The sequence below is a fragment of the Hemitrygon akajei genome, chromosome 30, assembly GCF_048418815.1.
Source record: "Hemitrygon akajei chromosome 30, sHemAka1.3, whole genome shotgun sequence".
Taxonomy (NCBI): Eukaryota; Metazoa; Chordata; class Chondrichthyes; order Myliobatiformes; family Dasyatidae; genus Hemitrygon; species Hemitrygon akajei.
The window spans coordinates 42,065,240-42,091,994 of NC_133153.1; the positions used below are offsets into that span (position 1 = coordinate 42,065,240).

At 42.9% G+C, this 26,755-nt stretch overlaps 3 protein-coding genes across 8 annotated transcripts in view; all 3 read left to right on the top strand.

Annotated features, from left to right (window-relative positions):
* Window positions 1–3,339, top strand: part of ankrd34c (ankyrin repeat domain 34C) — a 35,018-nt gene extending 31,679 nt beyond the window's left edge. The window contains exon 3 of one of the 2 annotated variants that reach the window (XM_073032703.1): window positions 2,910–3,339. The gene's annotated coding sequence lies outside the window, so the exon portion shown is untranslated. Of the gene's footprint in view, window positions 1–2,456; window positions 2,687–2,909 lie in introns of those variants that run through there. The other variant, XM_073032705.1, reaches the window with a different exon arrangement.
* Window positions 3,340–12,300: 8,961 nt separating this feature from the next.
* Window positions 12,301–23,418, top strand: snapc5 (small nuclear RNA activating complex, polypeptide 5). 4 transcript variants are annotated; one of them, XM_073032712.1, is made up of 4 exons: window positions 12,301–12,336; window positions 13,372–13,693; window positions 16,277–16,372; window positions 21,960–23,418. In XM_073032712.1, exons 2-4 carry the CDS (start codon window positions 13,604–13,606, stop codon window positions 22,080–22,082), a joined length of 309 nt encoding a protein of 102 aa, XP_072888813.1. In that variant the 5' UTR covers window positions 12,301–12,336; window positions 13,372–13,603; the 3' UTR covers window positions 22,083–23,418. The 4 variants fall into 4 exon arrangements, with proteins under 4 accessions (XP_072888813.1, XP_072888812.1, XP_072888811.1 ...); XM_073032711.1 differs by having other exon boundaries at window positions 12,305–12,408; XM_073032710.1 differs by having other exon boundaries at window positions 12,309–12,660.
* Window positions 23,419–26,389: 2,971 nt separating this feature from the next.
* Window positions 26,390–26,755, top strand: part of LOC140718679 (lactase-like protein) — a 45,759-nt gene continuing 45,393 nt past the window's right edge. For both annotated transcript variants that reach the window (XM_073032716.1, XM_073032720.1), the window contains exon 1: window positions 26,390–26,521. The gene's annotated coding sequence lies outside the window, so the exon portion shown is untranslated. The remainder of the gene's footprint in view (window positions 26,522–26,755) is intronic.

Genomic DNA, 26,755 nt, shown 5'->3' on the forward strand with positions numbered 1-26,755 from the left:
GTACTTCATTGTATGTTTCAATGTACATGTGCCAAGTAATCTTTTTTACATAGAAGAGATTCAGCAAATGCTGGAAATCCAGAGCAACACACACAAAATGTTAGAAGAACTCAGCAGGCCAGGTAGCATCTATGGAAATGAATAAACAGTCAACATTTTGGACTGACACCCTTCTTCAGGACTGAAAAGAAAGGGGGAAGACACCAGAATAAAAAGGTAAGAGGGAAGGGAAGGAGGACTAGCTAGATGGTGATAGGTGAAGTCAGAGTGGGGAATATAATGGGCTGGAGAGGAAGGAAATTAATTGGAGAGGAGAGTGGATCATGGGAGAAAGGGAAGGTGGAGGAGGTGATAGGCAAGTGAGGAGAAGAGTTAAGGGGCCAGAGTGGGGAATAGAAGAAGGAAGGGGGGGGAATTTTAATACATTTTTATTACTTTTTCATGAGATATGAATTCCTCTGGTAATGCCAGTATTTATTATCCATCCCTAATGTTTGAATTGAGAAGAATGTAGATCCAACCATATGCATGGGTCTGGAATCACAAACAGGCCAGAACAGCAAAGAGCATCATATTCTTTCCTTAAAGGTTATCAGTGAACCAGATGGATTTTCTAGACAATCTGGTGTTTTCAGTCATCATTACTGAAACTAGTTTTTCCTCAGAGCACTTGTTATTTCAGCTAAGAATTTTCTGAAGACTCACCAACCCATGGAAAAGGAGATGTTTGTTACTTTTATACATGGGCCTGAGGGAATTAACAAGATCACATTGTCTACCCTAGTCTGCACACACAGATAGAACATCGAATTCTGCTTGTTCGTACTCAGACTACTTGATCTCTCTCCTCCTTGGTTAGCACAAAAGTTGGATAATTATTATTGAGTTCTGATGAAGGTTCTTGGCTCAAAACGTATTCTTCTGTTCCCCTCTATGGATGCTGCCTGTTGAGTTCCTCCAGGATTTTGTGGGTGTTGCTCTGGATTTCCAGCATCTGTGGAATCTCTTGTGTCTTTAATTTTAATTGAACATGATTTTTGGTGAAAATTGAGCGAGTAAAGAGAGGATGGAATATTAACACCAGGTAATTATCATGATTAAGTTAAGGCTAAAGTTGTGCCAGATATGTTGGACAATAACTGCCCTGATTGTAATTGGGGAATCAGAGAAGGAACATACAATAATTGATCAATAGGAATGACAGTGAATTACAGTGGCCTTAGGAAAGATCCAGCTGAAGTTTGGTGATGGGAGTTAGACAAGAGTAAGGTGAATTTCCCTCTGAGTATGGAGACAGAACATAAATAGTCTATAAAGACATATGGGAATGGGCCATCCTCCACTGAATGACCAATTCTTTCTTATCATGTTAAAGGAGGGAATGATACAGTCTTTGCAGTGGGATTTATAATGGTGTGAACCCATCGAGGTTTGGGCAGAAGAATTAGAAAGCCAAAGGGCTAAGAGCAAAGGGAATGTTGCCAAAGTTGCAATCACAGCAGGAAGCCAGATATTGATATACTTCAGCTGCAAACAAACAGAACACAATATTGAGACTGTAATGCAATCTACTGGAGTTTTGGTTGATGTAGGGTTATTTAAATGTCTGTTACCTAGGCATGATCTACACAACCTCCAGCATCTCATTGAACTTTAAAAGTCTCTTTAAAATGTGTATTATTGTGTTGAAAGCAGCTTAACCTTTGAAAGCAATTCATATTAAGTTTATCAACTGGAATACTGTGTATTTTAGTAAGTGGTATGAAGCTCGGCAATCTTTTGAGTTACGCAGGAGACAGTCATGGAGCAGTATAACACTGAAACAGTCTCTTCAGCCATCTAGTCCATGGCAAACTATTAATCTTCCTAGTCCCATCAACCTGCACTGAACCATAGCCCTCCATATCCCTCCCATTCATGAACCTGTCCAAATTTCTTTTAAATATTGAAACTGAGCGCAGATCCACCACTTCTGCTAGCAGCTCATCCCACACTCTCACTACCCTCTGAGTGAAGCAGTTACCTCCTCATGTTTCCCTTAAACATTTCACCTTTCACCCTTAAACATAGACCACTAGTTCTAGTATCACCAAACCACAGTGGAAAAAGCCTGCTTGCATTTACACTATCTATACCCCTCATACAGGTAGAGTAAATATTTGTGACAGCAAAGCTTGATGGTGTTCATTACATCTTTGCTAGAAGATCATTTTAATTAGTGATTTGTCAGGAGACAGTGTCCCCTTAAAAAAAATCATTTGACTATAAAACTTACGTGAGGCTCCACGTGCCTGCTGCTTGTTTCACTGAACTGTTGAGAGGTGAAAGATGTTAACCCTTCGTATTTCTGTCTTCATTGATGTGTTTCATTTTATCTTTCCTGATCGAGAATGTTAAGACTTGTAAAGTGCTAATTATTTTCTTTTTGGTTTTGTTTTTTTCCCCTGCTACCTGAGGAATTCCGAGGGTGTCTGTAAGAAGAATAGCAAAAAGTTGTAGTCAGCTATGCCTCTGTGTATACCTTTCATTCTGACTTTGTGACTGACCTGTGCTGAAATAAGTGCAAAATTCCACAACAGCCACATGCATTTCTGGTTAACTCTGCAAGAATCTCTACATCTGGGCAAGAGATCCCATTTACAGTACAAGAGATCCCTATGAAGGGTCTTGGCCCAAAACGTCAACTGTTTATTCCCCAATAAATGCTGCCTGATCTGCTGAGCTCCTCCTGCATTTTGTGTGTGTTACTCTGGATTTCCACCATCTGCAGAATCTCTTATGTTTCTCATATATTAAAAACTGGTAATTAATGTGTAATTTGAATTGACAATTTAGGAAAATGTTTTGGGGATAATTGACATGCACTCTCAAATATTGTCTTCTTTAATAAGGATGCTTTCTCCCCTTAGGTTAACAAAAATATTAGCTGTGAACTCAAGACCTGTTGGGCCGAATGGTCTCCTGCCTTGCTGTAATCTTTCTGTGATTCTCCCAGAGAAATTTGTGTCTTTGTCCATGAACATTTTAAAGGACTGCCTTTTATAAACGACTGCTGCCTAAGAAATGAACAGAGGAATGTGGATGTTCGAGTTGCTTGTCTTCTTCTGAAGATTACCTGGATGCCAATAGCTTGTACGAGATGACCTGATAGGACATGATGTGTTATGGGGATAACACAATGAACTTACAATGTGATTACAAGTTAGACAGCAAGCTATGGGAATGCACCGTTAACTTGCACTACAGAATGAGTCTCAGACATGCACCGTTGCTTGACAATCAAGAAAGACTGAAACCAAAGTTGAGAAAGGGCTATAGCTTGAGGCAGCTAAAGGCTAAGTAAAGGTAATCATTTGCAATGATACACAAAATGTTGGAGGAACTCAGCAAGTTAGGCACACTTGTAGTGGGAAATGAACAGTCAACATTTTGGCTCAGATGCTTCATCAGAACTGATTTCCTTCCATAAATGCTGCTTGACCTGCTGAGTTCCTCCAGCATTTTGTGTGTGTTGCTCAGGATTTCCAGCATTTGCAGAACCTCTTGAGTCTCCAACTTGCAGTGGTGGTTTATGGGTGGAAACATTTAAAAATGAGTACTAAAAGTCATTGAATGTCCTTTTTGGTCTTGACATCATGCTGATGGGACTGCTTCTTTTTATGCTGTATATCAATGATTTAGATGATGAAATAGATGGCTTTGTTGCCAAGTTTGCAGATGATACAAAGATTGGTGGAGGGGCAGGTAGTGTTGAGGAAACAGGTAGTCTGCAGAAGGACTTAGACAAATTAGGAGAATGGACAAGAAAGTGGCAAATGAGATACAATGTTGGAAAATGCATGGTCATGCACTTTGGTAGTAAAAATAAATGTGCAGACTATTTTCTAAATGGGGAGGAAATCCAACAATCTGAGATGCAAAAAGGATTTGACAGTCCTTGTGCAGAACACTCTAAAGGTTAACTTGCAGGTTGAGTTGGTAGTGAGAAAGTTAAATAAAATGTTAGTATTCATTTCAAGAGGTCTAGAATACAAGAGCTGGGTTGTAATGCTGAGGCTTCATAAAATCTCACTTTGAGTATCGTGACCTACTTAAAGATGAGGGGAGAGAAGACATTCAACCAGCACAGGACAATAGTGAATGCCTGGAATCAGTGCACAAATCAAACAATGGTCAACACCACACCTGGATAATCAATACACATGTGGAAGTTGTTGCAAGTTTCTAATTATGACAATGAAGCTAAAATATTAATATGGGTTTATGAGTTAAGCAGGAACCCCACAGGTTGGACACGAGATGAGGCCCAATTTGGAGTATTGCATGCAACTACCTACAAGAAAGGTATTGCCAGTCTTGAAAGAGCGCAGAGGAAGCCTACAAGGATGTTGCTGGGATTTGATGACCTGGGTTATAGGGAAGGGTTATATTGGTTAGGACTTTATTCCTTACAGTACTGGAGAATAAGGGAAGATTTGATAGAGAGATACACAACTATGAGGGGTATAGAGTAAATGCAAGCAGGCTTTTTCCCCTCAGGTTGAGTGAGACTAGAACTAGACACTTATGATGAAAGGTGGAACATTCAAAGGGAATCTGAGGTGAAACTTCGTCACTCAGAAGGTGGTGCAATTGTGGAAAGAGCTGCCAGTAGAAATAGTTTTTGCAGGTTCAATTGTAACATTTAAGAGAAGTTTTGATAGCTACATGGATGAGAGGGATAATGTCTGGCTGCAGGTGTATGGGACTGGGCAGATTTGGTTGGCATGGACAAGATGAGCCAAAGGCCCTATCTCTGTGCTGTGGTGTTCCATGACTCTATATTGCTGAGATAAATGTTTAGTTTGCTAAGTGTGGCAACTTGGTTTTAAATGGAATAAGCACAAGAAGAGCGCATGGTGGTCAGTTATTATACTGACTGTAAATAATGATTAAAGAATGTTTATAACTTCCCATCTGTGAAGTTCAGAGAATGTGTGAGGAACAGGTATCATTGGTTCCTCAATTAACATTTGGGATGTGTTCTCAGAAAATAGTGCTAATTGAATTACCTCTAAAAGGGGTTATTACATAGTGCACTTTCATTGGCTGAGTGCCAGTGACATACGTGTTCCCATTGGCCAAGCTAACGTGGACAACCTGACCACAACCCACAATCTTTCTGGTAAACTGCTAAATTTTTGCAATTTACTTTTTTTTGTCTATTAATATTTTCCCCATCACAAGAGCAGTATAATGAATCCACATTCTGCAGAATACCAGCATATTAATTCCCTGGCCCTCACCGCCGCATTTTCACTATGGATGTCCAGTCCTTGTACATTTCTATCCCTCGTCAAGGAGACCTTGAATCTCTCCACTTCTTTCTCAACAAAAGAACCGACCAGTTACCCTCCACCACCACCCTTCTCTGTCTGGCAGAACTAGTCCTCACCCTCAACGATTTCTCTTCCAGCTCCTACTACTTTTTCAGACTCAAGGGGTAGTCATGGGCACTCTCATGGGCCCCAGCTAGTCCTATCTTTTTGTTGGCTCCGTAGAACAGTTCATTTTCCAAGCCTTCCCCAGTAATGCTCTCCAATTCTCCCTCCACTACATTGATGTCTGCATCGGAACTGCTTTATGCACCCATGCTGAACTTGTCAATTTCATCAACTTTGCCTCAACTTCCACCCTGCCCTTGAATTCACTAAATTCACTCTCCCCCCATCTCTGGAGATAAAATGTCAACCAATGTCTTTTATAAACCTACTGATTCTCATGGTTATCTTGACTATACCTTTTCCCACCCTATCTCCTTTAAAAATCTATTCCCTTTTCTCTGTCTCTGCCACATGTTCCCAGGATGCATCTTTTCTTTCCAGGACATCGGAAATGTTCTCATAAGGACAGGATTTCCTTTCCTCCACCATTGATGCTGTCCTCACCCGCATCTTCTCCATTTTCTGAACATCCACACTCACCCCATCTTCCCTCTACCTTAACAGTTATAGAGTTCCTTGTTACCTACCTCCACATCCAACACATCATTCTCTGCAACTTCTGCCATCTCCAAAGGGACCCTACCACCAAATATATCTTTACTTCCCCCCCTTCCACAAGCATCCTTTCATCTGTGATTCCCTTGTCCACTTGTCCCTCCCCCAGTAATCAAAGTGCTACACCTGCCCATTCACCTCCTCCCTTACCCTCCATTCAAGACCTCAAGCAGTCCTTCCAGCTGAGGCAACACTTCACAGCAAATCTGCTGGGATTGTATATTGTGTCCAGTGCTCCCGATGTGGTTTCCTCTAAAATGGTGAAACCCATCATACTTGGGGAACCACTTTATTGAGAACCTCTGATCCTTTCACCAGAAGTAGAACCTCCCAGAGTCCCAACATTCTAATTCTGTTTCCCATTCCTGATCCAACATGTCGTTTCATGGTCTCCTCTTGAGCCACGATGAGGCCACCCTCAGGGTGGAGGAGCAACACTTCATATTCCATCTGAGTAGCCTCCAACCTGATGGCAGGAATATATATTTCTCTTTCCAGTAAGGTAAAAAAACTCCCTCCCCTCCCCTCTTCTTTCCCCCACTCTGCCCTCTTACCTCTTCTCACCTGCTTAGCACCTCCCACTGGGTTCCCTCCTCTTTCCCTTCCTCATATGGTCCACTCTTCTATCAGATTCCTTCCTCTCCAGCGCTTTACCTTTCCTTCCCGCTTGGCTTCACCTATCACCTTCCAGCTACCCTCCTTCCCCTCCACCCACCTTTTTACTCTGACGTCTTCCCCTTTCCTTTCCAAACCTAAAGAAGGGTCTCGGCCCAAAACATTGGTTGTTTGTTCACTTCTATGGATGCTGTCTGATCTGCTGAGTTCCTCCAGCATTTTGTGTGTGTTGCTATTAATTACATCTTCAAGGCATCGACTAACAAGGGATGGTTCTCAAAACAACAGATGTAGGATTCAGAGAAAAAGAGAAAAATTAAAGACAGATCAAGGGCATGTCTAACAATGTACAAGATTGGATATATCAAAATCCCAGATAGTTACCTTAGATCAACCTGGGGCACAAATAACCTATTTAGGGGCCAACAGGAGGGACTAAACTGTGGACCTAGGATTAACATTAGATCTTAAAATAAGTGCCTTAGTTATCATGGGAATGTAGTGCAAATTAGGAGCTCTCGGAATGAGGGTTCAACAGCTAGCCCTACAGAGAATGGAGATAAGGGGAAATAAAATAAGATTTCAGACTCTCCACAACAAAGCGGAGGAGCTAACATTTGCCGGGCCTGAGCAGAACCACAAAAATGGTTAAAAAGGTACCAAACTGATAGAGATCTTTTCGCTCAAATAAAATCTTCGCTTGCTTGAACTCCATTTTAGTGGCCTTTATCTCATATTCAAGTTGAGAACGAAATAAGGAACAGAAATGAGTAAGGTTCATTCATAAAGGGAGGTTGCCTGAGCACTGGACTACCACTTGCAATTGGTCTCCATGATACATGTGTGAAAGAAAAGGATATAACTCCAAGTGGGAGAAGACTAGTGGGGAATTATAACATGGTCCATGCACCATTTAGTAAGATCATAGCTAATCTCACTCAACTCTGCATTCAGCGAAGGTAAGACCAAGAAATTGATTGTGGACTTCAGAAAGGGGAAGTCAAAGAAACACACACCGGTCCACATCAACAGATCAGCAGTGGAAAGGGTGAGCAGTTTCAAGTTTCTAGATGTCAACATCTCTGAAGATTTATCCTGGGCCCAATGTATTGATGCAATTACGAAGTGACATGCCAGTGGCAACATTTCTTCGGTGTTTGATTATGTCACCAAAGACTAGCAAATTGCTACAGATGTGCTGTAAAGAACATTCTGACAGGTTGCATCACCATCTGGTATGGAGGGGCCACTGCACAGGATCAGGAAAACCTGGACAGGATCAGGTTGTAAACTCAGCGGGCTTTGTTATGGGCCATTATTATCGTGATAGCAAGACCTTGTTGCCGGCCGGTGGCGTAGTGGCATCAGCACCAGACTTCAAGGCCAGTGGTCCTGGGTTCGAATCCAGCCAGCTCCTTGCACGCTTTCCATCTGTGTTGGATTGAGCATCGAGCTAGCAACTTAAGACTTGTAAAAGAATGATAAAATACTGAAGAAATGGCAAGGATGTGCCACAAGGAGAGGAGAGGAATAATATAAGATCCTGTTGGACATTGGTAATGTAGAATACTGAAAACCCAGTACTGGTGAGATTGATGGTGGAGGAGCTATGTAGCTTTGGTTATTGTGCAGACAAAGTCCTCATACTGGAAGCTGTGTGGGAGACAGCAAAGGCCCCTCCTGTCAGTGCTACCCTCCAATGTTTACTTGGTGAGAGACAAGCTGGATTGCATTCATCTGCAGCTGTACTTGCACGATAAGGAACTGCAGTGTGCTTGTTCTTACAGAAACATGGCTACATGACAACATCCCATGCATCATCAATCTACAGGCTCGAACACTCAGGGACTTGGGCTATATTTTTTCTTTGTGACTGTGTTTTTCTGCTATTGTAACTATATGTGCTAAGTGCCACGTGGTGTGTGGCTGTTGATACAGGCTGAGCACCCCTTACCTGAAATGCTTGGGCCATGCATGTTTCAGATTTTGGAATATTTCCGTCTATATAATGAGATACTTCAGGATGAAACCCAAAATCAAATTATATTACATATACAGCTTACACATATACCCTGAAAGTGGTTTTATATAATATTTTAGTAATGTTGTGCATTAAACTATAAACCATCAGAAAGGTAAGCTATCACTACCTCGGCTGCCCAGGTGGATATTCAGTGGCTGTTTGGCATCGCCATCATTCCCAACTCTGAATTTTATGTGTTACCAGTAATCAGTCTTTGTCTTACACTTGCTCATCACACATATGTACATAACAGTAAAAGTTATTCCATATCTTAATATAATGAAAATGTAATGTATGCAGGGTAACAAAAGCAGCATCGGGGAATTGCTGTTGAACAACAACAAACAATGGCAGGCTTTCAGTCTCCACCTATGATGCTGTGTTTTGATTAAAAGGTTACAGGACACTGTACTTGTGTTTTACTTTTTTTAGGCTTATGTACAAGATTGAATTTAATTACAGAGAAATGTAATGAAAACTGTGAAAAGAATCACCATTTATTTTTAACGCAAAATGACACATTACATTACACTCAAACATGGAATTTTAGCTGGAGAATAAATTCAGATTTCAAGCAAAAAATAATGTGTTTTGTAATGACCAAACACCGTGTTACAGATAAACACAAAGGCTATAACCATGTTATAGCTAAACACACCATCAACAACCTTATTAGCTCTAGGGATCTCCCATCCACTGCCACCAACCTCATAGTTCTTGTGCCCTGCACCTCCCGTTTCTACCTCCTACCCAAGATCCACAAACCTGCTTGTTTCAGCTTGTTCCTGCCTCACTGAACTCATATCTACAAACTGCAACTCTGCTTTATCCCAAGTTCAGCCCCTTCCTATCTACATCCGTGACACTTCACATATTTTGGAACTTTTCAATGATTTCAAGTTCTCTGGCCCTGAGCATCTAATTTTCACCATGGATGTCAGGTCACTATACACCTCCATCCCCCACTAGGAAGGCCTCAAAGTTCTCCATTTCTTTCTGGACACCAGACCCAACCACTTCTCCTCCACCACCACTCTCCTCTGTCTAGCAGAACTTGTCCTCACTCTTAATAATTTCTCCTTTGGCTCCTCCCACTTCGTTCAAAAAGGTATAGCCATGGGCACATGGCTACATGGGACAGTCTATTGTCCCAGCTAAGCCTGCCTTTTTATTGGCTACATGGAACAATCTATGTTCCAAGCCTACATTGGTGTCCACCCCACAGTTTTCCTACGCTATATTGAAGACTGCTTCCTGCACCTATGCGGAGCCTGTCGACTTCAGCAACTTTGCCTCCAATTTCTACCCTGCCCTCAAATTTACCTGGTCCATTTCTGACACCTACCTTCCCTTTCTCACTCTGTCTCTATCTCTGGAGACAGCTTATCTACTGATGCCTATTATAAACCCACGGATTCTCACAGTTAAGTGGACTATACCTCTTCCCACCCTGACATAGATTGGGAGGCTGCTTCACCGAGCATCTATGCTCCATCCACCAGAAAAAGCGGGATCTCCCAGTGCTGCGTTCCACCAGCATTTTGTGTGCGTTGCTTGAATTTCCAGTACCTGCAGATTTCCTCGTGTTTGTGCCTCCCAGTGGCCACCTGTTTTAATTCTGATTCCCATTCCCATATGTCTATCCATTGCCTCGTCTACTGTTGTGGTGAGGCCACACTCAGGTTAGAGGAACACCACCTTATATTCCACCTGGACAGCCTCCAACCTGATGGCATGAGCATCAATTTCTGGTAACATTTCCCCACTCCCACCATTCCCCAACCTGGTTTCCCTCTCTCACCTTATCTCCTTGCCCACCCATTGCCTCCCTCTGGTGCTCCTCCCCCTTTTTCTTTCTTCCATGGTGTTCTATCCTCTCCTGTTAGACTCCACCTTTTCCAGCCCTGTATCTCTTTCACCAATCAACTTCCCAGCTCTTTTACTTCATCCCTCCCCTCCCGGTTTCATCTATCACCTTGTGTTTCTCCTTCTCCTCCCCCCACCTTTTAAATCTATTCCTCATCTTTTTTTCTCCAGTCCTGCTGAAGGGTCTCTGCCCAAAATGATAACTGTATTCTTTTCCATAGATGCTGCCTGCCCTGCTGAGTTCCTCCAGCATTTTGTGTATGTTGCTCGGATTTCCAGCATCTGCAGATTTTCTCTTGTTAAAGCTTCCTTCCTTTCTTTTCACTATTACCCATAGGGGTAACTGCAACCTTTTAGACATTTTCAACAATATTTTCGCAGCACCGAGCAGAGAATAAGCACAAGACACATGGTAATCACTATGAATAATGCACGGGGGTCTGGCTATTTACTGTTGAAACAAACGGGTGCCAACAGGGCCCCACTCAGGGTGTGTGACATGACTTCACAGAACTCACTGTGGTTCGCTTGGAGCCTGCCCAGCATCTTGCGGAATTTCCCATTTGTGGTGATATATCAGCGCTCAAAAAGAGTTGGATTTTGGAGGTTTTCGGAGAAGGGGGTGCTCAAAACTGTACTGTGTTTTGCCTTGGCCCCAGAGGAACAGACAGACATACTTTATTAATCCCGAGGGAAACTGGGTTTTGTTACAGTCACACCAATCAAGAATAGTGTAGAAATATAGTAATATAAAATATAAATAATATATATAGCAATATAAATAATTAAATAATAATAAGTAAATTATTCCAAGTGGAAATAAATCCAGGACCAGCTTATTGGCACAGGGTGTCTGACACTCCGAGGGAGGAGTTGTAAAGTTTGATGGCCACAGGCAGGAATGACTTCCTGTGACACTCAGTGTTACATCTCGGTGGAATGAGTCTCTGGCTGAACGTACTCCTGTGCCTAACCAGTACATTATGGAGTGGACGGGAGCATTGAACACTATATTCATGTGTATGGTTGAATGACAATTTAACTTGAACTTGAGCCTCCCCACCATGGATGCTTCAAGAAGGCAGCATCCATTACTTTTCACCACCCAGGGCATGCCCGCTTCTCAGTGAGGACGATACAGGAGACTGAAGACCCACAGTGTTTTAGGAACAGCTTCTTCCCCTCTGCCAACAGATTTCTGAATGGACAATGAAACCATAAGCATAAACTACTTCACTATATTGCTCTTAGTGCAGTATTTCTTTAAAAAATTGTTACTGTAACGTATAGTAATTTTTTGCATTGCACTGTACTGCTGCCGCAAAACAAGAAATTTTACGTCAGTGATAATAAACCCGATTCTGAAATCGCTGTAACATCACATCCACATTCCTGCCTTCCCTTGCTCACCATTCATTGTTGCCTCCACTTTCCGAGACTCAATCCCTGTCTCTGCCTTAAAGCGAAACCACTAAACCAGGGGTACAGAGACTGCCGAGGCGGGCATCTAACCCTCAGTTCACCTCGAAATCCCTAATCCTCAGGAGATTTAATTAACCACAAATCTCCTCTCCTCCAAACTCTACAACCGAGCACTGGGGTAGGAGAAGCTGACAGAAACATCGGGTGAATTATTCTACAGCTTGAGGCCACTCCGCCACGATGGAGACAGGACATCTCAGGCATCGCTTCAGACCGCCGTCGAGTGACAGCGGCGTTACCGCGCAGGCGCGGGAGCCGGAAGTGACGCCAGAGTCGCATGGGACTGCCGGAAGCCGATGGAGGCAGCCTCAGGTAGACGGAGCAACGGTGTAGTGCAGGGCTAATCAAATTCCCAACTAAACTAAACAATCCCTCCTGTACAAGGTTTGCATCCTAGCGTTAACTGCACATTCATCTGCCTGTCTAAGAACCTCTTGAACATCCCTATCATATCTGCTTCCTCCACCACTCTGTGAAGAACCTGCCCCGTACATCCCTTTTGAAATTATCTCCTCTCAGCTTGAATGCATATGCCCTCTGGTATCAGACATTTCAAACTTGGGAGACAGATTCAGACGCCGTTCCTGACAAAAGAACCTGATTCACCCTCTTATTAGCACATTGCCTCTAATCCAGGTAGGGGGCAAGGGGGGTTCGGGTAGGGCTGAAGAACAGGTCAGGGTGGCTGGGGCTGAGGTAAGGGGCTATTACTCAGTGCAGCCTGTAGGTGCAAGGAGCAGGGGCTGTAACTGCAATGCCGGAGTATAGCCAGTGAAATCCTATAATTTGCACCATTGGTTAGTAGCGGGCCTTGGAAAGTTTGCACTTGTCGCCAGTACTGGGCATGATGCTATTACAGTTCGGTGTGTTGGAGTTCAATCCCAGCATCTTCTGTTTGTTCGACCTTCTCGTGGAGTGTTTGGGTTTTATCTGGGTGCTCCAGTTATTAAAGGTACCAAAGACCTACCGGTCAGTAGGTTAATTGGCCATTGCCCCGTAATGATGTTTGGGTTAAATTGGGGGTTGTTGAGCAGCGCAGCTCGAAGAATCTTTTCAGGACTGTATCTCGAAATAAGTAAGTACTCCTTTGTTAACCGGGGCTTTCAGGACTTGGTGGTTCCTGTGCCTTAAGTATTGTTGAATATACATCCTGGAGTTCCCTCCCTGACACAATGGATAGTTTAGAAGGTAATTCACTCCTGCCGCTCATACCATGCTTCTGATCAAAGTTCTCAGTGATTAAAGCTGTTTCTATTTTTTAAGCAAGGGATTCTCATAAGTCAGTGAAGATTATCTCAACACGGTGAATGTGATTCCATCAATAACTGAACAATCTTTCTCTTTCAGGTACTGACCGATTGGGAACAACTTTGCTTCACGTCATACTGCTGCTTTTTTTTTGCCTTTAATTAGTAGTGTACGTGACCAAAGCTGCTTATCCTGATCTTCATGCATGGACTGCTGCTCTCAGCAGGAGTGCAGTGTATGAGAGAGGGAGAGCGACATCTCATAAAGGTGCAGTAAACTTTGAGTGAATTTAACGTCAAGCAAGTGAGCTGAGGACTGCTTGAGGCTTAGAATGTTGAGTCGGCTACAGGAGCTGAAAAAAGAGGAGGAAGCTCTGCTGAAGATCAAAACCACTTTGCAGGATCAGTTAAACAGACTCAAGGTAAACTAACAAACAAAGAACACCTGTCTGTAAAGAAAAAGATTAACTCTGTCACATGTATATTGAAACATACAGCAAGCCATTCTTGCCACTTTGGCTCTGGCACGGGCTCATGCTGCAGCTACGCTAATCGTGAGTTTGCTTGAGCATCATGACGATGCAATCGACGTGACGCATTCTGCAGCACGAACCCGTGCCAGAGCTGAAGCAGGAAGATTGAGAGCAGATTGTGCTAAGCACAAGGTTGAAATGCTAATGGATAAAGCTCATTTTAGACATGGAGAAAGCTTGTGTAGAAGCTACACTGAGTGCGCTCAAGGGTGAGTGTGAAGCTGAGGCTGCCTTGGCAGAGGGAAAGGTGTATGTATGAAGCAGCAGTGGTGGTGTTCTCTCTAGGAAGGTGATTGAAGAACTGACCATTGGTGCGAGCCCTCTAGAACAGCATGGTTTTTCAACAGAGGATGAAATGAAAGCAGCAGACAAAGATAGGTATCACCTTCCTGTCATGCTTCACCCCAAACATCCTCTGCTTCAGATTTAAACCCAAAGAAAGTTGAACCCTCATTTAAGGTAGGAAGTGAGAAATTCCAAAAGTCACCCAACTTAGAAGCACATGAATGTTCACCACTTATAATAAGAGCAGATGAGTGCTGAACCATGCGCCGTGCATCAGCGGCTCACCTTTCAACAGAAGCTGCTGCAGAACTAGCTGCACCAGGCTGTGGTGATGATTGGACAATAGATTGAGCAAAATGCTGAGTCTGGCCAGAGAAGCTCTGAGGCAGAGTTGGTCCAATTGTGGACAAGACAGTCATCCAGAGAGTGGTGGAGAATCTGGGGAAGGTAGCAAGGGGAATTGGAGAAGCTGTAACAATATATTGCAGAATACAGATGGACACATGGTGCAGCAAGCACCAGGAAAGTGAGCCAAGAACCTACTGATACTTCAGAAGAATTAGACCCAGATACAGCTGTAAGTTCAGAGCCTGCACCTTGGGCTACTGGTTCCACCCAGCACACTCACAGCAGAGCATAGTGGGGAGCCAGCTGATCGTCTATCAGATGTAGCTACTTCCTCACACATTCTAAAGGCATGTTCTGAAAGCAGAGCTGGTGGATTTGTCACAGAGTCAATGGGAGGGAAGTTCTGCGTACCCTTGCCAACACTCGTTGCTCTAACCATGTTCCCAACAACAGGGATGAAATCTCAACACCTGAAGCTGCATGCGGTTGTTTGCATCTTAAGAACGTAGCTGACATGATCCCCACACACGACTCTTTTGCTGAAGTTCTGCTGCTTGGCAGAGATCCCATATATGCACGTAAGGTGCATGAACACTGCAATGGTCAGTACAATGCACCTTATGCCCAATGACTGGACTTGGGTCGGGTCATAGTGGGTGAAGACTGCTTCAATGGTACTCATCAGCCCACTGTCAGTGTATTTAAGAATGGGTGCCAAAATCATTTTAGACCTTCTGAGAGCAGTATCTATATGAAAGTGGAAATTGTAAGAGTAACCAAAGAGCGCTGGCACATTTGTAAGCAACCCCTCAGCACAGAGCAACTGAATCGGGCAAAGATTAGAATCTTTGTTGTTGTTCAAGGACATGAAAGCAGAGGAAGTGCAATGCATCACAAAGCAGGAACCTCTCCCAATCCAAAGCTACTGTAGTGAACTCTGCCTTTCTTGACTCTGATGAGCTACAGCTAGTTGGAGGATGTATTAAGAGAGCACAACTCACTTCAGAGGCACTTCACCCAGTCATCAATCTTTGTGAGCACCGTGTCACTGGTCTTGTCTGTATTCATCACCGTGAGCAAGAATGTCATCAAGCTCAACATTTTTGAAGCAAGAAGGGTTAAAGACTGTGCAGTTAGATAGTTTCAAGACTAGTCTCTGAGACTGTCTTTGTTTTGACAAAGACGCAATGAAATGATCATTTGAGTTTTAGTTTCACTAGTTTAGTTAGACATCATTGAAGTCAGGTGGGTGGTATTTTGCTTCTAGAGGTGTTGCTCATTTTGTATAAACGTCACTTCCTGATCATAGGCACACACTTAGGACTTGATTTCGACTTAATCAGGTCCCAGTGTAGCTTTGTACACACCACTCTGCAAGGGTAGTAGAGAACATCTGTTGGCTCTGGGCCTGTACTCATTGGAGTTTAGAAGAATGAGGGGAGATCTCATTGAAACCTATTGAATATTGAAAGACCCAGATAGAATGGATGTGCAGAGGACCTTTCCTGTAGTGGGAAAGCCTAGGACAAGAGGGCATAGCTTCAGAATAAAAGGATGTCACTTTAGAACAAATGAAGAGGAATTTCTTTAACTAGAGGGTGGTGAATCTGTAGAATTCATTGCCTTGAAGGCCAAGTCATTGGGTATACTTAAAATAGAAGTTGATCGTTTCTTGATTAGTCAGGGTGTCAAAGGTTACCGGGGAAAGCAGGAGAACAGGGTTGAGAGGGATATATAAATGAGCCATGATAGAATAATGGAGCAGACTTGGTGGGCCGAATGGCTAATTTTGCTTCTGTGTCTTTTAGCCTTGTTAATGTGAGTGTACTGTGACTACAGGTGGAAGAGTTGGCCTTGCGATCCATGATCACAACCAAAGAGCAAGGTGACGCAGTTGACAATGATGGGAGTGGACAGGCACCTGAATCTCTGGAGGTAAGTCAGCTTTGTGCTGTAAATATCTGACTGTTTAGTAATATCTGCAAGATGACATATCAGACAACTACAGTGATTGCCTGTTTTGATTCTGCTGTGATTTATGGTGCTTCTCTGTATTTGAATCACCACCCTCAGGCTAAAGAAATTCCCCCTCATCTTTGTTCTAAACAGACTTTTTTTTTGCATCTCTGTTCTGAATGGGCAGCCTGCAATCCCCAAATCATGTCCTTTCATACTAGACTCCCCCATCATGGGAAACAACTTTGCCACATCCACTCTGTCCATGCCTTTCAACATTCCAAACGTTTCTATGAGGTCCCCCCCCCTCATTCTTCTAAACTCCAAGGAGTACAGTCCAAGAGCGGTCAGACGGTCCCAACCACTGAAGACAGGCTAACTAGCCTACAATTTCCTTTCTTCTGCCTCCCTCCCTTCTTAAAGAGTGGAGTGACATGTGCAATTTTCCAGTCCCATGGAACCATTCCAAAACCTAGTGATTCTTGAAAGATCATTACTAATGCCTCCACAATCTCTTCAGCTACCTCTTTCAGAACCCTGGGGTGTAGTCCCTCTGATCCAGCTAACTTCAGACTTCCAGCTTCCCAAGCACCTTCTTGGTAATAGCAACTACACTTGCTTCTGCCCCCCGACACTCTTGCTGGGATACTACTAGTGTCTTCCACAGTTAAGACTGACACAAAACACTTCCTTAAATTCGTCAGCCATTTCTTCATCCCAATTCCTACCTCTCCAGCAGTCCATTGTCCATTCTCACTTCTCTTTTATACTTTATCTGCAAAAACATCTATAATTCCCTCTGTAATTCCCTTTTCTTCACTGTAATACTGATACATCTGATTTTAGCTTCTCCTTCTCAAATTGCAATGTGAATTCAGGTCGGATGAAGGGTCTTGGCCCAAAACATCAACTGTACTCTTTTTAATTGATGCTGCCTGGCCTGCTGAGTTCCTCCAGCATTTTGTGTGTGTTGCTTGGATTTTCAGCATCTGCAGATTTCCAGCAACTGCGGATCTTCTCGTTTGTGACTGGCCATCCAGGCTCTTTTACTTTATCTCCCTAATCAAATCTGGTTAATTACACAACACCCACTCCAGAATTGCCTTTCCCCTCATGGGCTCAACCACAAGCTGCTCTAAAAAGCCACCTCGTAGGCATTCTACAAATTCCCTCTCTTAGGATCCAGCACCAACCTGATTTTCCCAATCTACCTGCATATTGAAATCCCCCATGACTTTCGTAAGATTGCTCTTATTACATGCTTTTTTTGGCTTACATTTATTTCCCACTTCCTGGCTGCTGTTTGGGAAGGGCTGTATATAACTCTAATCAAAGTATTTTTACCTTTGCAGTTTCTTAATTCTACCCACAAGGAAGGATCCTACACCTTTTGATCCTGAGACACTTTATAAAGATTTTTTTTTTAACCAACAGAGGCACCCCAACCCCTCTCCCTTCCTGCCTGTCCTTTCGATACAAGGTGTATCCTTGGATGTTAAGCTTGCATGATCTTCTTTCAGCCACGACTCAGTGATGCCCACAACACCATACCTGCCAATCTCTATCACCTTCAGTCCTGTATTTATCACTCTTTTTACTTTTGCCCCATGTTACACTTCAACTTATCCTACTGACTGCAATTTTCCCTTTCATCTGCCTGTCCTTCCTCTCACTACAAAATGCATTGATTTGTATCCCAATTGCCCCATCCTCAGGCCTATCACTCCAGTTCCCATCCCCAAGGATATTGGTCCTCAGATTCAGGTGTAACCCGTCCTTTCTGTACAGGTCATACTTTCCCTAGAATCAATCTCGGTGATCCAGAAACCATTGGTGGGTGCCACAGTTAGCGCGACACTATTACAGCTTGGGGCACCGGAGTTCAGATTTCATTTCTGGAGCTGTCTGTAAGGAGTCTCTGGAAAACGTATGTTTTTCCTGCGTGCTCCGGTTTTGTCCCACAGTCCAAAGACATACCAGGTAGGTTAATTGGTCATTGTAAATGGTCCCATAATTAGGTTAGGGTTAACTGGGGTTTGCTGGGGCGGCAAGGCTGGAAAGGCCTACTGCACACTGTATCACTAATTAAAATAAAATAAATCTCTACCTCCTGCACCACTTCCTCAGCCATTCATTCATCTGTACCATCATCCGATTCCTGTCCTGACCAGCACATGGTACTGGGAGTAATCCAGAAATTACTGCCTTGGAGGTCCTATTCTTCAGCCTCTTCCCCAACACCTATACTCACTGCACATGACCTCTTCTCTCATTTTAACTATGTCTTTGGTGCAAATGTGCACCACAGTCTCTGGCTGCTCAGCCTCCCTCTTGAGAATCTTCTGCAGCCACTTTGAGACATTGTGGACCCTAGTACCTGGGAGGCAACACACATTCCTAGCTTCCTTTTGCAGCCACGGAATCTCCTGTCCATCCCCCTAACTGTCAAGTCTCCTATCACAGTCACTCTATCTGATTTTACCCTTCCCTGCTGAGCGTCAGAGCGAGTCTCAGTGCTGCTGCTGCTGTGCCCTGATAGGCCATCCCCCCAGCAGTATCAAAAGGGGTGTGCTTGTTGCTGAGGGGAGAGGCTGCAGGAGACCCCTGCACTTTTGCTTCCTCTTCCTCTCTGAAGCCTGCACTGCAGGTGTCACCACCTCAATAAAAGTCTCGTGAGGTTTTCAGCCTCCCAGATGGTCCTGGGTACATCCAGATCCAGATCCAGTGCCTCGACCTTGTCAGTCACGAGCTGAAATTGGGTGCATTTCCTGCAGATGTAGTCATCAGGGAGACCATTTGGGTAGCCTGAAATTTCACATCTCACAGGAGCAGCATTCCACTGCCTGAACTACCATCCTGTCTCTGCAGATGTAGTCATCAGGGAGACTGTTTCGGTACCCTGAAATCCCACGTCTCATGGGGGTGGGGATTCCACTTTGTGAACGTCCATCCTGGCTCCTCTTGTTATATCTCTAACTTCTCAAGCTTAAATTCCGGCCTGCAGCTGTTCTTGCCAAAGCCTGACCACTCTAACAGTGGCTGCTCTGCTTTCAACTCCCGCCAAGTGCCTAAAAGAATGCAAAGATTGTAGCCCATTGAAAAGTTGTAAAAGGTCTCAAACTTTGTTTTTAAACCTCATGCAGCCTCAATAATGAACAACCTCTCGCTATAATTGCCACCTGCCAAAAAGTTCCGAAAGGCTCCGAGCTCTCTTTAAATCTTACGCAGCCTCACCAACCTCTCGCGATGAGCAAATTTGGCCAGTCAGCCCATTAAGTCTGCTCTGCTAATCAATCATGGCTGTTTATTTTTCAAACCCTTTTCTCCTGTCTTCTCCATGTAACTCTTAACCCTCTTACTAATATTTTCCTTGCTATTTGATGGAGTTCGCTGCGCACAAATTGGCAGCTTTACATTCCAGCACTTCAAAATTACTTTACTGCAGAGGACTTTGGGATGTTATGAGGTTGTAAAAGTCTGAATAGAAAAAAAAGTTCCCTCTCCCTTCCTCAAGCTGGTGTAGTCATAGAAGTTGTAGAAAAGTACAGCACAGAAACAGGACCTTGGTTAGACATGACCTATCACACATGAAGCTATGTTGACTGTCCTTAATCAGTCCATGTCTAACCAAACCTTAGAATACCTTCCCATAACTTTCCCACTACTGATGTCAGGCTCACCAGCCTATAATTTCCTGATCTATGTTTAGAGCCTTTCTTAAACAATGGAACAACATTAGCTATCCTCCAATCCTCCAGCTGTCGCTGAGGATGATCTAAACCTCTCTGCAAGGGCCCCTCAATTTCTGCACTTCCCTCCCATGGGGTCTGAGGAAACACTTTTGTCTGGCTCTGGGGATTTATCCACCCTAATTTGCCTCAGGACAGCAAACGCTTCCTCCTCTGTAATCTACATAGGGACCATGGCCTCGCTGCTGCTTTGAATCACTTCCATAGACTCTGTGTCTGTCTGTCTGTCAGAGACTCCTTACGGATGCAAAAAATGTATTTAAGATCTCCCCCATGTCTTTTGACTCCACACATGGTTTACCATTCTGACCTTCCAGAGGACCATTTTTTGCTCCTCCAAACTTATTTGTTCTTAACATAGATTATCTGCAGAATCCACTGGGGTTCTCATTCACCTTGTCTGCTGGGGCAACTTCATGCCTTCTTTTAGACTTCCTGATTTCTGAAGTGTTCTCTTGCATTTCTTGTAGTCCATAAGCACCTCATTTGTCCCACCTGCCTATACCTGCTATGCACCTCTTTTTATTTTTAACTAGGGCCTCAATATCTCTTGAAAACCAAGGTTCCGTACACTGTTATCTTTACCTTTCATTCTGACAGGCACATGCGTATATTGCCTCATTACATCTCAATTCTTGTACTCAATTCTCTGACCAGTGAAGCCAAGTATTACATACACTTCCTTCACCATCCTATCTACCCGATTCACTGCTCTCCAGGAGTTATGTTCTAGTGGCCCCGAGTGTCTCTGTTCTATCAAGGCCCTACTATTTACTGGTTGAGCTCACTAAAATGCAATATATCACACTGTCCAAAATAAATTCCACCTGCCATTCCTTGGCTCACTTCCCCAGGTCATCTAGATCTGATCGTAATCTTAGATAAACTTCTTCCCTGTCCACTACACCACCAATTTTTGTATTGGCTCCAAACTTGCTGACCATGTTACCAAATTGTTAAGATAGATAACAAACAGAAGTGTGACCTCATTGAAACCTTTGAATGATGAAAGGCCTTGAAAGAGTGGATGTGGAGGGGATGTTTCCTGTGGTGGGAGAGTCTAAGACTAGAGGACACAGTGTCAGAACAGAGGGCGTCCTTTTAGAACAGAGATGAGGAGGAATCCCTTTAGCCAGAGAGTGGTGAATCTGTGGAATTCTTTGCCACGGGCAGCTGTGGAGGGCAAGTCTTTATGTATATTTAAGGCAGAAGTTCATAGATTCTTGATTAGTCAGGGCATGAAAGAATATGGGGAGAAGGCAGGAGATTGGGGCTGAGAGGAAAATTGGGTCAGCCTTGATGAAATGGCAGAATAGACTAGATGGGCCAAATGGCCTAATTCTGCTTCTATATCTTATTGTCTTATGATCTTCTATACATTATATACATGTATATAGTTAAATGACAATAAACTTGACTTGAATGTGGTGGGGGCACCTTGCAAGTGTCACCCCCTGGTTCCAGCCTAGCATGTCCACAACTCAATAACCCTGACATCTATAGAAGGTGGGAGGAAAGCAGAGGACCTGGAGGAAACCCACGCAGTCACGAGAACGTACAGACTCCTTACAGGCAGCAGCAGGAATTGAACCCTGATCATTGGCACTGTAAAGCTACCGTGTCACCAAGTTTTGAGTCATTGATAAGAATAGGGAATGGAGCAAAGCATTTAATTCAATGCAGAAACACATTTTGAGTCAGCATGGTAATTTTCATTGTGTGTGTGGTGTAAACCGAATTTAAGATTGATATGGCTTTAGCTTAATGTGTCTGTTGAATAATTATCTTTTTCCATTAATAAACATTTCCTTCTACAGTCTTTGATGCAGGTAGACAATGAATGTGCCATCAATCAAACCCAGCTTCAGTTGAGTACATCCCAGTTCGTTACTCATGTAAGACAGGAGGAGGAGGAGGAAGAGGAAGAGGAATACAATTAAATGAAATTTTATGGCAAGACTAACAGTGCACGGGTGTTTGCAATATTTTTTTTCAAGCCAAAGATGAAGATAATGGTAGGACAGATATCAGGCTATGTGTGATGCAGTCCATAACTTCTGAAACATTATGTGGAATTTGAATCTAGAAGGTTGTCTTCATTGCTGCACCTCCTGGATGGAAGCTGAGAAGGAAAGGCTGCAGAGGCGGTGGAAATGAGTGACCTGCATAGAAATGTGTTATTGACACAAGCTGTTGGGACTTGAAAAAAATTGAAATCAGACGTGCAAGAACACATGAGAAGTAGGAGGATGTGAAGTTTCATGATTCTGATGAACGTTGCTGGGATCTTAGAACAATGTTGCTGGATATCTGGATTATAGTCATACACTATGGACATCTTATTGATTTATTGCATCACGTAGGGATCTCTGATGGTAACTAACTATTAAAGCAGTATTTTTAAATAAAGGTCTGTGGAAAAAGTACTGAAACATTGTTGCCCTCAACTAGATAATACCCCACTCCTAAGTATGGCAATTAAGGGTGAGATGTTTGATTCCAAGAGTGAGGTCAAGTTGTGGTCCACCCAAGAAGCAGGAGTTACTCTCATGGATTGATGTTTTATGGTGTATTGAATGATTTTTGTACTGCTGGATGTTAGCTTATGAGTTGTTAGTTATCTATAGAACAATTCTCCCACTCCTTACTCAGCCATCTCTAGACTCCTGTAAGTGTCCTCCCAGGCAGCGTGATTGGAACTATAAAATTGCTCTTGCGTTTTGGGTGGTGTGAACCACTGAATCACCTTGCAGACAAGTTCATCTTGTGTTCTGGTTTATCATGTGGAGCCTCGCCTCCCTCTAATCGCCTGCTGTGCTGACTCTGCCCACAGATTTGTAAGATTTGCCCAGTGCTTCCAAGCTCAATCATTACCTGGTGTTTATCCACGTCACTGTTTTATTGTGGAACAGTGGGTGTTCCATGGCTTCACACTCTGGCACTTCTGTGATGGCAGTTCAATTGGTAAAGTATAATTGGGGCCATGGTATGAGGAGAGGGCTTTGTAGATGTAACGGCCACTATTTTCAAGTTGCAAGTTTATATTTTGAATCCAATTATATATTCATTCTGATGTAAACCTATTGTCACTTCATCCTGCCAGTGATGAGGCTGTGGGTACTCCGCAGTAGGTTTGAGTACATCATTACAAATTTACTTTGAACCATATGCATAAATGCAGCATCAGTTAAAAATGTGGATAAACGTGTTTCTCATTATAAATGTGTGTAAGATCTTGCATAAAAGTTGATGATGCAATAAATAATTATACAACAAGAGGAGGCAGTGAACACAATTGGATGGGAGGTTCTTGTTGAAACCTTGAAAAGCTGTGAACATAATTTTTTTTTAAAGTTCCAAGATTTGTGAGACTGAATTTCTAGAATTGAATAGTGTGCATTCAACAGAGCCCAGTATCGTGGCCAGTTTACCATTCAGTCCATCTGTAGTGTGTTATACTTTCTATTTGAATTTGATTTGAAACTCATCCATCAGCCTGATGTTGTCACTGACATACTGTAAGTCCTGATGAAATTGGTTGATTTTTACAGTAGTACAGTACATTAAAAAATGACAATAAGATATGTATAGACGCACTCTCAGTGGCCACTTCGTTAGGTGCAGGAGTGCTACTCGAGTGTCTGTGTAAGTGTGGTGTAAAAAAGAGAGCAAAAGTAGTGAGATACTGTTCATGGATCATTTAAAAATCTGATGGCAGAGGGGAAGAAGCTGTTCCTAACATGTTGACTGTGTGTCTTCAAGTTCCTGTACCTCCTCCCTGATAGTAGCAGTGAGGAAAGGACATGTTCTGGATGGTGAGGGTCCTTTTTGAGGCATCATCTTTTGAAGATGTCATTAATCTGTAAGATGCTACGAAAGAGAGGGGAGTGGGGAGAAAAGGAGAGAGGTGCTGTGTGATCAGGTGGACAGCAGAACAGGAATAAGATGATCACAGTCTCTGTTTTGTATCCTGTTCTAATAAAGAACTGAAAGGTTAACTTATCAACACATGCTGTCTGACCTGAGAATTTTTGGGTTCTTTTTAATTACAGTCATATAACCAGCTTGGTTCAGACTGTACTTGGGGTTTGTTTACATTGTCAGAGTGTGTCTGAGCCCATTTCATTTGGACTTGCAGAACTTCAGGCAGAGCCAAAGTAACTCGGACTATAATGAGAAGTGGGATCAGAATCAACAGTTCCACGTCCTGTAGAAGTTTATTCAAGATTCAATATTGTTCATTGTCATTCCCAGTACATAAGTGTAAAGGAGAACAAAATTATTGTTACTCTGGATCCAGTGCAGCACAAAAAATACAATATAATAAAAAACAATGGACATACAATCAATATAGATAAACTATCTTATGTATTTATATTTTTGTATGTCCATAAAGTGATACTAGGCACAGGAATGTCAATACACATGGTAACTGATGGGAAATGATAAAGAGGTGGTATTTGGGGGTGTGGAAGGATGGGATAGTGGGTGGAGGTGTTGATCAGTCTTGCTGCTTGGGGAAAGTACTGTAACTGTTTTTGAGTCTGGTGGTCGTGTTGTGGACACTACATAGCCTCCTCCCTGATGGAAGTGGGACAAACATTAATTTTAAAGGAAGAATATCTGTGTTTAGATTCAAGACAGGAAATGATGCTGATTTTTGTTGTATGATAGTGATTGAAGACTCTTCTTAGCAATCTAATGTTTCAGAAATATAAACCTTTATAGAACAATTTTTTATCCCTGATTTTAAAGTGGTCAACTTGATTTTTGAATTTACAAGTACAGCCTTTAAACTAATGGTTGACAGGTAAGCCATCATTACAATCAAACAGTTTTATTTCAGCCTCTTTGCACTGCATCCCAGAGGAGATGCAGGACCAAACAGTTAGCCTCACAAGCTATCTTCAAATCTCTGTGAATACCAACATTGTCGCCATCCCTTAAAAAAAGCAGTTGCTTGAATGTGGAAATGTTCAGGGCACTGCTGGGCTTCATACAGGATGAAAAACCCTTGCAGATTGTCCCTACCTCCAGATACTTACTAATTTATTTACAGTGTGGAACAGGCTCTTCGGACTGCACTGCCCAGCAACCTACTGATTTAACCCTAGCCCAATCACAGGATAATTTATAATAACCAATAACCTACTAATCAGTACGTCTTTGTGAGAGGAAACCAGAACACCCGGAGGAAACCCACATGCACACAGGAAGGAATGTACAATCTTGTTTATAGAGAATGCCAGAATTGAACTCTGAACTCCCGATGCTCTGAGCTGTAACAGCTTTGTGCTAAATGCTACACTACCATATCACCCCGTTATTCTGCTGGACTCTGCAGCTCTGGGTGATTAGCTTAGCATTAGCATTTATTTACCTACCACATGTGTGTCAAAATATACAGGAAGATACATCATTTGCATTAGCAACTAACACAGTCTAAAGATGTGTTGGGGGCAGCCCGTAAGTATCGCTATGTTTCCAGCACTAACACGTGTGCCCATACCTCACCCTAACTCCTACATCTTTGGAATGCAGGAGGAAACTGGAGCACCTGGTCGTGGGGAGAACGTACGAACTCCTTACAGACATTTGTACTTTCTGTCCAGACAGATGCTATGAGCTCTGGTAGAATACTTCCAACAACTATCTCTCAGATCTATTGAAAAGTTAAAGCTCAACAGAGGTTACAGGTGATCACAATTCATCTTGTAGTTGGAAAACTGTTAGGTTACATATTAATTTTATTTGTCACATGTACATACAGTGAAATGCATTGTTTTGCAGCAATGGCCAACACAATCCAAGGATGTGCTGGGGGCAGCCCGCAAGTGTCGTCATGCTTGTGGTGTCAACTAGAATGTGTAAACCCCACAGGAACTTTGTAATGAGGAGTTTGCGCTTTCTGTGCAGGAATTCTCAGAGGAATGAACTATGCTCATTATGAAGGGTCTAAAGCCAGGGGAAAAGCGAGGTTAAACTTGTGTTTTCATTAGTTACCAGTGGGCAGCAGGTCCCAACCTGCGACCACACTGTAGGCCCTTGTATGAAAGCAGGTATTTGCTTGCATTCAGAACTATTCCTATGAAAACCACCCAGGGCTCATCATCACACTCTGGGTAATGTCATCAAAAATGAACACAAAAGTTGTTTACAAAGAGATTTGCCAAGTTCAGCTAATTTTTCTAACGCATCAATGAATTTAAAAGGACCTTCTCTCTCTGTTTGGAACCAATGAATAGTTTGCTAGATTGTTCTCTGCATTTATACATTATTTTTGGACTATGTAGGGCTGCAGGATGGGCAGGATATCAAACAGTGAGTGTTTGGTATTGGTGGCATCTCTCCATCCTGATAAATGAAGAAAGCTTAGCAGGTAAGGTGATAATTTGTGTCATTTCAGTCTTTTATTAATCTCATTTGCCAAACTTAAAGATTAGCTTTAAAAGTCACACGTACCTTGAAAATACGTACAGTGAAATGCATCATTTTGTATCAACAGTCAGAGGATGTACTGGGGGGGTGGGGGGGCAGCCTGCAAGCGTCACTGTGCTTCCAGCGCCAACGTAGCGTGGCCACAGCACACAAACTATAACCGCATGTCTCTGGA

Excerpts from the sequence above, each read along its gene's own strand:
- snapc5 (XM_073032712.1), top strand. The coding sequence starts at position 13,604 with ATGTTGAGTCGGCTACAGGAGCTGAAAAAAGAGGAGGAAGCTCTGCTG. Across the intron at positions 13,694-16,276 it reads ATCAGTTAAACAGACTCAAG|GTGGAAGAGTTGGCCTTGCG; the intron begins GTAAACTAACAA and ends CTGTGACTACAG. Across the intron at positions 16,373-21,959 it reads AGGCACCTGAATCTCTGGAG|TCTTTGATGCAGGTAGACAA; the intron begins GTAAGTCAGCTT and ends TTCCTTCTACAG.